The sequence below is a fragment of the Orbicella faveolata genome, unplaced genomic scaffold, assembly GCF_042242905.1.
Source record: "Orbicella faveolata isolate gen_17 unplaced genomic scaffold, um_ofav_v1 contig_25, whole genome shotgun sequence".
Classification (NCBI taxonomy): Eukaryota; Metazoa; Cnidaria; class Anthozoa; order Scleractinia; family Merulinidae; genus Orbicella; species Orbicella faveolata.
In genome coordinates, this window is record NW_028301553.1 from 3,623,548 (window position 1) to 3,635,000 (window position 11,453).

The 11,453-nt window shown below is 40.5% G+C and overlaps 1 protein-coding gene across 3 annotated transcripts in view; it reads left to right on the forward strand.

The window, feature by feature from the left end:
- Positions 1-11,453, forward strand: part of LOC110052763 (uncharacterized) — a 64,666-nt gene that overhangs the window by 17,537 nt on the left and 35,676 nt on the right. For all 3 annotated transcript variants that reach the window (XM_089294873.1, XM_089294872.1, XM_089294874.1), the window contains exons 2-12: positions 1,249-1,505; positions 2,633-2,811; positions 3,388-3,494; positions 4,355-4,626; positions 5,893-6,048; positions 6,713-6,753; positions 7,821-7,906; positions 8,805-8,991; positions 9,419-9,496; positions 9,882-10,136; positions 10,412-10,678. In XM_089294873.1, the coding sequence (XP_089150999.1) occupies positions 1,249-1,505; positions 2,633-2,811; positions 3,388-3,494; positions 4,355-4,626; positions 5,893-6,048; positions 6,713-6,753; positions 7,821-7,906; positions 8,805-8,991; positions 9,419-9,496; positions 9,882-10,136; positions 10,412-10,678 (1,885 nt within the window). The remainder of the gene's footprint in view (positions 1-1,248; positions 1,506-2,632; positions 2,812-3,387; positions 3,495-4,354; positions 4,627-5,892; positions 6,049-6,712; positions 6,754-7,820; positions 7,907-8,804; positions 8,992-9,418; positions 9,497-9,881; positions 10,137-10,411; positions 10,679-11,453) is intronic.

An 11,453-nucleotide genomic window follows, 5' to 3' on the forward strand; every position in this document is an offset into this window, starting at 1 on the left:
CAAAGTTCGCTTTTAAGTTAATTTTTAAATACGGATCTCAAGGCAGGTAAAGGTTTATAGTCCAGAGGAATCCGGCCGTATTGTGGCCCATGAAAACGAGCACTTTTCCAGTGGAAATTACGAAACGCGGAGCTCAAAGCTTGTGGATGTAAATGCGAAATGCCGGGTTGAATTTGAAAGGAGCTACGGTTATTTACGGCTTGTAGCCGCATGCGGCAAGATTGCCCGAACTAGCGTAAAAGTTAGAAAGACTTAACGGCTCCCACTCGTTCTACTTCGAACACAGAAGAGAATATCAGAGCAAGTTTTGCACTGACCACTCGTCGGTTTACTTCGCTGAGATGACCGGAGAACGAGCGTTACTACACTGCATGTAAGTGTTGTTTGAGCAAATGAGCATTTTTAATTGTAAATTTACAAAAATAAAGCTTCTCATCATAAACAGAGACAGTTCAATTGTTTTCTGTCGTTTTTTTACTTCTTAGTATAATTTCTGCCTTCGTAACAAAATTAATGTCTTTATTGAAGCACTGTTTAGGTTGAGAATTTGTGAATTTCGCTACAGCTGTACATGTTTTGTCGGCGGGAATCAAGCAAAACTTGTTATTTTAGTACAGTTTTAAAACTACTGTTGCTAAGAATGGTCTCTGTGAGCCATATTTACTGCAGAAAAATAGCTCGCTTCCAGTGCGTTTGTCTGAGTCACAGGGGATGTTTAATTTGGGTCCGAAGCAAAAATTTGGAAGCCTACTTACCGTCATCAACCCGTGCTCTGTTCTCTGATAAAGCACGCTGTTTCAGCCAATCAGAGCGCGCGTTATATGGAAACTTTATTATAATAGAGTATAAAACGTAGAAAAAGCGTGGTGTAAAATCTATACCATAAAGCAAATAAAGAAGCCTAAGCCTTGTATTACACTGTGATAAAGCACTCCGGACATTTGAGAACACGAGTGAAATGTAGAAAACACTCGCCTGCGGCTCGTGTTTTCTACATTTCCCTCGTGTTCTCAAATGCTAGTCGTGTTTTATCACAGAGTAATACACGGCTCAGGCTTCTTTATTTGCTTTATGATATAGATTTTACACCACGCTTTTTCTAAAAAAGTTAGCGTGATAACTGTATATAGTTTCTACTGTCTCACTAAATGAAGAATGCAGAGTAAGATCAACCAGAGATTTCCGACCATTTTCCGAAGATTTTGTCAACTTGATGTAGATTACGAAAACTTTTCTTTCCGTTTTCAGGTGATCATAACATTCCGAATCGGTTGGCGAAGATCGTTCGACTCCAGCACGTTCTGTGACCAAAGCACTATAAGCTCTGGACAGTTGATTGGCATAGATGACTACTTAAAGTGCCAGGACCGTTGCTACGGAAACGTCGGGAGTTTGAAATTCAGTTGCACGGATTTTAGTATAAGTGAAGACTGGACAACTGGCACCAACAGTTTTCAATATACCTTTCCAATTCCTAGCATATCACCTCGCTACTATCAAGTCAGGTTAGTCTATAACGATCTTTATAAATTATGATTGAAACAAAAAGTGGCTTTACTTTCATGGCATAGATGAATCCCACTTAGAAAAAATAACAATCAACGTAAAGAAAGTTATATCAGTCTGATTTGATAATAAGGCCATCACCTATTTCTTCGGGTAGGATTCGTGTAGAAGACGTTTATTGATTTTGGGCCGGTCGGAAGGAGTGAAAAAAAAAAAAAGGGTTCCGCCCCACCCCCACCCCCCCCCCCCCATACCAAAAAGCAAACTGAGAACAAAGACCGACATCATAACCGTGGAGCCCGGAAGCAGATCAGCGTGGAGACGACGGAGAACTCCACTCTGATGTTGAGAACTCTGATGCTGATATTTTGCGAGTAGGTTTTTCATAGAACCAATTTTACCTTGAACCAGTTGCCGACTGCGTGGTTGGTTCAAATCAGTAAATTGTTCCAATTTACGTAGAGAAAAAAATACACCGCGAAGAAACGGAAAGCAGAGTCGCGCGCGGCAGTACTGTTTACTGATAACTTGGGTTTAACGAGCACTATACGTTCTCACAACGACCAACCAGTTTCACATTAAAGTTCATTAAAAATCGGAGGATCAACGAAGGAAGGAAGAGGCTCAGGACAAAAAAGTTGTCTCCGACCCTAAACGTGGAGTGTATCACGCTAACGATGCTAAAACGCATGCAACCGCAAGGAAAAGTATCTAACGCTGTTGTTTTGCCTTATGTAATGTATCTTTCACCTGGTTTATGAAGTCAACACTAACGAAGACCAATCTGCGCATGCGTTAAAAGCAAATTGCCTTGTTCCCTCGCCATGTTCTAGAAAGACTAGGGAGGGAGAGCAAAACGTTTTCTGAAAGAAGTAACGAAGGCCACACGTTTCACGAAGACCTACCCCATCCTCGCTTTAAGACAAGAAGTAATAAAACAAACTTTTAAATCAACACGTTAGTATGTTAGCAGCTTAGCGGTTTAGCGTTTGGCAGACAGCAGCCCTCTAAACCCTCTCCACAGCTTACTCTGCAGTAAAAAATGACCTCTTGGGTTACCTTCAAGAGTTACTTTTGCTTATGTTGCTTCTTCTAAGGGACCTAATACAACATTCTTGATCCACAGCTACCAGGGCTCTAATTGGATTGCCTTGGTACATGAGTCAGCAGCACAATGGCAAGTGCGCATGTACGTGAACCTCACCGTACGAAATGACACAGGACGTATGAATACGTCCCCTGTAACGACAATGACGCCGATAGTACGTTTGAAATTTGGATGTAACCACACCATTTTTATCCCAGGTATGAATCCTTAACGCTTACGTTTTTCCAGTTTGGTAGCTGCGCCTAAGTAACGCCGTGTAAACTCGCTCTGTCTGCCTGCCTGTCTGCCTGTTTGCTTGTTTGCCTGTTTGCCTGTCTTTCTTCGCTCTCTTGTCCTTATACCAGGGGAAACCCGATCGTTTCGGTAAATAATCTGTTTGGAAGGCGTTTACTGAATTCCCTCCAGTTGTCTTTTCGAACTTTCGTGATATGTGAAATGTAATGCCTACTTGTCGTTTTGCATGAGAACTGCAACGAAAGTCAGCTATGATTTTCGATAGTTGCCTTATATCTTAAAGGAGACGGAGAAGAATAAGTAAGTAGGTACGGTTTTCGGAAAGAAATAATAACTTTGGATTTCGGGAAATGGACAAAAAAGCCCCAATCAATTCGAGGAGATTCAAGTTTCCCTAGAATGACTAAACATAAAACAATTTTCTTGCCGCGCTAAACACTCCAGATAGCCTAAAACAGCGTTTTAAAGGGTATTAGAGGAAACCGTCATTGGATGCGCCCCTGGTATATAATCAAAACATATATTTCATATCTTGATAGTGACTGACGACGACAACGATGAGGTACGGTGCCGTTGGGCGAGGGGATATGACGACTGTGGACATATCTGTGGAGCCAATGGAATACCAAACGCGTGGATGTATTTTGTAAGTCCCAAAAGTACAGTGTGCGGGGACCACCTGAGCCGAATCTAAGGGCGCGGTACAAGATAGGGCTGTTGGAGAGCGAGAATTTCCCCGCGGCTCAAAAAACTCTCTAACTAACAAGAAAACTAAGTAACTAATGATGATCCAAGTCTGATGTTTACTGACACTGTCTATGCATTGTGACGCAAATAAACATACATTGTCGTTGTTATAAAGCAACATACCCTTCCTTAGTGTTACCGGAAGGCTACTTTTTAACCCCTTATTAGCTTTACTGCCAACAAACTTCTTTTCGAACCCGTATTTAGCGGCCACCTATTAAACGGCCACCCCTATTAGGCGGCCAGTAATCAAAATCCCGATGAGGGCTTTTCTATTGTTTTTACCTCTGTTAAACGGCCAACCCCTTTTAGGCGGCCACTATCCGTTTTCCTGAGGGTGGCCGTTTAATAGGGGTTGAACTGTATTTAATTTCACTCTGATCGATTAGCTTTTAAGTTAGTCTGGGTGAATTTACCTAATTTTCTGTTTCAATTATCTTTTTCTGTAACTAAGAGTTTTCTATTTTGGTAATAAAGTATGTATTGTTGTTACTCGGGACCACGTACCTCCGGAATAGCGCATCGCATTATTTTCAAGTATATCTTCCTTAATCCGTCTTAATATTTTTCAGTCGTGACATATCTTTTATATTTTTGTTTTCTTATATCTTTTTTTGTTGTTTTTCTACCCAAGAAAACTTATGTTTTTCTATAAGAAATGTTCAAACCTCAGCGGAGGAGAGAGCTCCGCCCCCGTCTGCCAACCTTGCCGGAGGTTAGAAGAGTGCTAACCATTTGCAACTGCTTTCACTGTTACAGCGCGAATGTAAAATCGCATACAGCGCAACAGAATACACGGGTTTTTACGCTGCTGCTGTTATGATTGAAGACTTTGCTACGTCAACCGCCACACGGGCGTTGAGCAGCATTCCGTTGCAGTTCTTGGTGTACGTTTTTAAGTCAAGGGAGGCGTGTGACGAGCGTCCTGAGTTCTCGGAAGAGACTCGGGCCGAGGGATCATGCATTGGGATTCCCCCAGGAGGAACATACTTTGATCGGATCATCGTGCGAGCTGGTGGACCATCAAAAAGGTGTTGTTAAACTCAGCTATGCATTGTCGCTCTAATTATTTCTAGCTTCTTTTGGTTTTTAGAAGGCCACACAACCATGCCCGATCTTCAAGTTATCACCTTGAAAATTGTGACATTCCTACCAGAGGTCCTGCCAGGCACTCAGGGGACTGAGAAGGCGATAGGCATGGCTGAAAGCCTCAGTTCCAAATAGCCTGAATAAGTTCGAGAACGCTGTGTTCTCACTTAAGGACGTTCGCGCTAATTGTTTCTCCGCATCCTTTCTGCGCACGCAAATTCACACGCCACGGCATGCATGAGCGCGGGCGCTAAGTAATAAAATGAACAATGATAGGGCAGATGGCCACTGCTATAGTTTTGCCTGAATTTAACGATCTTTGATGCTCGGTGACCCCTATTTTTCTGTCGATGGATTATTTTCTCTGCCGATTTTCTACGTTTAGCGAAAAAAATAAAAAAAATCTACCGATTAGAAGTTTGAGTTTTTTGCAAAATGCACCATTGAATTCCGTTATTTTCAGCTCTTCGTTTATCTGTACGGCGGTTTCAAATGCCTCTCGGAGGGTTAAGTTTTGTGAAAACGTTGGCAACATTTAAAATTATTTTCGCAACAGACTCACATCTACAAAATATGACTAGGATCATTTGCCTCCGTTGACTCACCTTCGATATTTTTACTGTAAGCCCCTGTAGACCATGCTGAATTACGTGGCCAATTTTTCAAAATCAGGGTAGTTTTCCACCCGCTTTATCTCTGAAACGAAGTCGGTGACCCCCAATGTTTTTGCATTTCTGACGCAAGTAACTCATTATCTGACTGCACTGAGTCAAAATTCAAGAAAAAAATTTATTGAGTGGAAAATTTTCGAGCGAACGTCCTTAACTAAAACGGTTTTTTGTTAACCTGGCATGCCTCGTTGCGCTTGGATTATAAAAAGAATTGTTTTTTAGGTCTCTCAGTCGTAAATTATTTACAATGTTGTTAGCAAACCAGTGCTTCCTATTCTAGTGTGGCGGATGACTTACGTAGCCCAATGAGATTGTAGCTTGAAGCCAAAATGGTTTTCAATCTACATATTTATCAACCAACAGACACACTATCATTTCATATCCAACGGGCGCTCATGAAATAATTTTTGCCCTATCATTACCAAATGATTTAATTGTGAAAGAGCTTTGAACCAGTTGTAGTGACAATACACGTCAAATGTTCGCGCATTTACGATACCATTACGATACGTTCAACCATATATACGTGTTTTGCAGTATCGTGGAGGTAACTACAAGTAGTCCCCCCGGATTTATCAAATCGTCTGTGGCCCAGTATGCACCACAGGAATATTACGTCAATGTCACGTGGACACCAACGACGTCACAGATAGATTCAAAGCTGTTTTGTTTCACAGGACTGGAGAATTCTGGGTAAGGGAGGACTTGTGGTCACGTAACTGTGACTCTGTGTCTCTAACTGGAGGTCATTCTGTAAAGAACAGTCTTGACTGGCGTGTCCTTAGCAGGTGTTTTTCAGCAAACAGTCACCGTTACGATGCTGGATGGCAAGAGAATGCAGTAGCCTCCAAAATAACTCACTCAGTCAGCCATTCAGTCTGGACCTTTCTATGATTTCATTACCCTTATTACAGTGCGTAGCTCACCGTCTGGCGGATTTAATACCATGTGACCGTTTGTTGCAAAAATTCCATTGTTAAAAAGAAAATCGCGATTAAGGCCGCGCCCATTTTCAATATTTAAGAGATACGAAATTTTTTCAATTTAGTAAGACATTACCCTTCTAATAGGCCAGGGATATGCTTCAAGGCCTTGTTTGTTCCTATCATTTATTTTTTTTGACGCCATTGAAATGTTCGGTTATTATTGCATTGCAATTCAAAGTAATTTTCTATGTAGCTGGCGCTTCCAATTGTACAGAAAGGTGTCCACCCGACAAGAGAAAGGTGTTGCCCGAGCAGTACATGTGACATAATGGTAGATGATTTAGTCACAAATGGATAAATTTCAATTTTTATTAAGTTTATTTGTTAAATTGCTAGTTTCATTAATCAATTTGGTTTCACGTTGTTTTCAGGATAACAACTGATCAGCGATGCGTTACACTGCTTGTTGGAGGTAAACTTATTGATGGTGATAAATAATGATAACAGGACTGAGTGGAGTCCAATTCGGTCTGTAATCATACGAATAATGACAAATTCGGACGGCCGCGCAGCGGGAGTCCGATTTTTTTTTTTTTTTATCACGAGTATGATTACAGACCGAATTGGACGACACAAAGTCTTATTACCAATTAATCATAAAAATTAGAATTTCTAAAAAAGAAAAATAGCCATATGTAAGTAAGGGAAAATTTGCATTAAAAGACTGACAACGGAGGCGTAAATTGTTTAATGTCGCTCTGAAATTGAGATTGGCTGATTTAAACTACAACTTTGAATGTGATTGACTCATTGAACTGTCCGATAACAACTTGGCAAGTAAATTAGTGGAAAATTGGAGTTTTTTTAAACCAATCACAAGCCAGGAAATTGTAATTTTTATGATTAAAGTAATAATAACAAAAATGTTATTAATAATATCATTATTATTGCTTAATATGTTGCTTATTAAGTGATCAAATACTTTATCAACTACAAAGTGTAGTGTTACCTGTGTATAAAAGATATGTCCAGAAATGCATGCGGCAACGAAAATCGTCAAATCCACGAACATTCACTCAGTTTGACGAAATTTCGTCAAATCTGCCAATTTCGTTACTGCGTGCATTTCTGGACAAAAGTGGTGTATAGAGTCTATTTCTTCCGGAATTCCGCAAGAGTTTCCTTTAAGTCATTATACTGATTATACATCAGATCAACCTTAGGAATACTATTTTACGGATTTGTATATTATCCTACTGACCACTTACGCTCTACAAAGTGGTTGTGACTTTTAGTCTGTAGAAGAAATCTTAACGTGTTAATTCAAATGAAAGCTATTGAAAAGCACTTTCACGTAGTGCTGCTTGCTTCGTGTTAACTTGGTATCTATTTTATTACATCATGCTCATGTTGTTAACTTTTACTGATGTAGCTCTGCGCTTATTATTCAATGATTTTGCTTGAAAGTCTTCAAACAATTTTATTTTGAGACACAAGGAGTGTTTGCACGCATTGACCACCTACTTTTTCCCTTGGCAGTTGCCCCGCCACAAATCGTGAGATTGTCACCAACAGGAGAGGTTCTACCGGACACTCGACAATGGATCATAACTTTTGACAAGCAGGTAATCATCTGACGGTTAGACACTTCAAACAGCTTTTTAAGCCTTTTTTTGAGGACTCTCGCTATTACGGATCCAAATGACGGTTTCGAGAGTGTCCGCTATAATGAGAGTTTACTATAAACTCTAGATTCCTCCTTTTAATAGACATAGACAAAGACAAAGACATAGAAACAGACACAGACACAGACATAGACACAGACAAAGACAGTTTATTTTACTCGGACAACACCCTTAACTATTGTAACGGTGCGTCCCATAGACTTGATAAACAGAGTCTACAGGACGCACCAGCTAGTTTACAGGTGCGCCAAGAAAACAAATTAACAAAGTAAAAATATATGTGCAATCCACCATAGGAAAAAAGGTGGCGGCTGTACATTTTACCACAATACCTTGCGAACATAACGCAGCCTATAAGGCACAAAGAAAGCCAAATTTTTACAATATTTGTCCCTGTACTAAGGACATTGTGTAGCGTAGGTTTGAAGATTTCATAGATCTTCTGTACGTTTTTTATGAACGTTGCTAAGGTTTTCGTGCGCTAAGAACTATGGGTAAATGTATCAGTCGCCATCTTTTTCCTACGGAGGATTAGTTATAAATATCAAACTGAACTATCTAAGAATATATAACTACTATAAAATATCTAAGAATGTATAAGAATATAAAAATGTATGTAAATTGTACAGATAGAAACTATGCATAAGCGAGATGAGAAAAAGCAAAATAATGTTAAAATAAGTTTACATATGGCAGCTGAAGTCCAGGTCACTTAGTCATTTTTGAAAGTGTTATAGTTTGCCGAGGATCTAATTAAGTCCGGGAGACTGTTCCATAATTTGGGTCCAAACTTAGAGCAGAGTTAGAGCAGATTTTTCCTATCTCACACTATTTACAGTTCGTGCGCCCTACACGAAGCAGTTACATCCGGATTCATCGTTCGGATGGCAAGGTTCTGTTCAGCGTGGATGTTGCCATCACAGCCGCTGTGTTGTATCCGGTTGGGAGCCTGGGGAGGACGATTGAGTTCACGACTTCAGTGGGATTCATCGAGAAAGAGATCTACTATGTAACAATAGACCCAGGTAAATAGGAAACTTTTATGAAACGTACAGGCGAAGCAATGTTACTCAGGTTGTCAATGCCCCTTTATTACATGACCAGGGTATTGAACACCACAAAGACTAATCTTCCAATGGCTTTTAAATTATTGTACCGGTCACCAACTTGTGAAATTGCCATGCAAGTGTAGGCTGGCGCGAACGATACAGAACAAGGAACGGGTACGAACGATGAACTACATATTAAGAGTGAACAGCACTAAATAAATCTACTGTTAGCTTGTAAAATACAAGGGGAGCTTTAAACTCTCTCGCTTTCAGTTGTGATTTCCTTTTAAATTCTGCTCGTACTTATTTTGACATTTTGCCGTTTTTTAGCTAACAAACCATCGTAGAATACTACAAAATCGTGCCATTTACACCTGTGTACCAATTCGTCCTTCCCTTGTAGGTGCTGCTAAAGGTGTTACTCACTGTGGAGCAGAGTCACCATCAATCAGAGACCCAAACACATGGAGCATTAAAATAAGTAAGGATCTCCTTTGCAACATGTCACCCTTAATTGCCAGCAAATATAACCTTTTAGTTTGTATCATCCGCCTCATTGGATTAGCCGAGTAGACCCAGGAAGCGAGGAGTATAAGACGAGAGGCTCATCAGACTAGTCTCTGAATCCGCTCTATCTTAACTTCTTCTCCCATGCGAAAAAATTTGCAAACTGTTAACTTTTTTTACTATTGACTCTTGACCCTTGACTCTTGGATAATTCCTGTCCTCGCCAGAAACATTATAGCATTACATTAAAGGGAAGGAAAGGAAGAATTATTTTAACTGTGCCAACACTCTCGTTAACGGTTATTGTTCACGGTTAACGTTAAAGGTATTAAATCAGCAAATATTTCGCTATTTTTCAGAGGATATCACCCCGCCCGTGTTAAGCTTTGTGAATGCTCCATCACGCTCCGGCGGTGACGTTGAAATCACGTGGACAGCAAACGAGAACGTCACGGCTCAGTGCACATTACAAACTCCTTCCCAGATCACTGGTCAACCGTGCAATATGTCGTGGACTGGAACCAATCTGACTGAAGGCTACTACAGCATTTATGTTCAGGTTACAGATTTGGCGGGAAACACAGCGCCTCCGGTCAGGCACTCGTGGTTTGTCGGTACGTCATTATAAGTAATGTACTAGTGACTTCAATCATACAATCCGTGTAATTGCTAGGAGCTTTCGGTTAGTTAAGTTTACAAGGACTAGAAAAGCTGATCATGTTATTTTGCTCGTAAGTTGAGTTACATATAAATTCGACTTAGCGCTCGGATTGATTATTGAATCAAGAAAGAAAGAACCAATCAGAACGCTCGCATTTGCCTTAAGACTGCCTAGCCATATAAAACGAGTACTTATGTTCTTGTGTTTAATCTGTTTTATTTTTTTCAGACCGCACACCACCCCAAGTTATCATCACGTCCAAACCTACTTCGCTAAGCAATCAAGGGTCGTTCACGTTTCGCTTTTACTGTCAAGACACCTGCTCGCTTGAATGTACGGTAGAACTACAAGGCAATATTCCTGTTTATTCACAATGCAACACCAAACGTTACACGAAGAGTAATCTGCAAAACGGAAAGGCTTACGTGTTCGGAGTACGAGGCACGGATGATGTGGGTAACCAAGGCAACCCTGTGACGTATACGTGGAAAGTTGGTAAGCAAAGACTCTTGGTTTACCAAACGTTATTACATTTTTCGTAACAACGACGAAATCGAATTTTCTCAAGACATAACTGAGAGTAGTTTTCTGATTAATTTCAGTTCATTAGTACTAAAATTCCTTCCCTATGAGATGTAATGTAATGCAATTTTCTATTTATCGTGCCAACTCCCCTTAGCTAAAAAAAAGCTACTTCACAGGGAGCCCACTCTTAAAATAACATAAATAATCATTAATTAATAAACAACAAACGTCACTTTACATCATTTGTTACGCCTTAATTTTGGCGCGAAATAACATGGCAAAGTTTGGCGAGAAATTATTTCCTAATTTCACTCGTCACCATTTGATTACCCATGCTAATTTAGTTTTCACGAACTAACTCCCCCTTTAGAGGACACACAGCATTTATCATCAAGTCTCTGCGAGCCAGTAGGCGCATAAGGCCGACACGTTCTCTGACCAACACTCTCTGTTCCGTGCTGCCGCCTTGGCTACATTCCAACTCTTCCACCCCGCCTTGTTTCTCTTCCTCTCAACATTCCTTCTCCAAGTGGTCTTTTGTCTCCCTCTCGCCTTTCGTCCTTCTGGTGCCCAGCCCAATGCTGTAAAACAGTCGTTCTCACCCTCTCTTTCTGAGTACGTGTCCTAACCAGTTCCACCTTCTTCGTCGTATCTCGTAGCTTATTCCATTGATCCCTGCTATCTCAACCACTCTCTTGTTTGTCATTATTTGCTGCCATCTGATCTTCATTATCCGTCTCAGGTA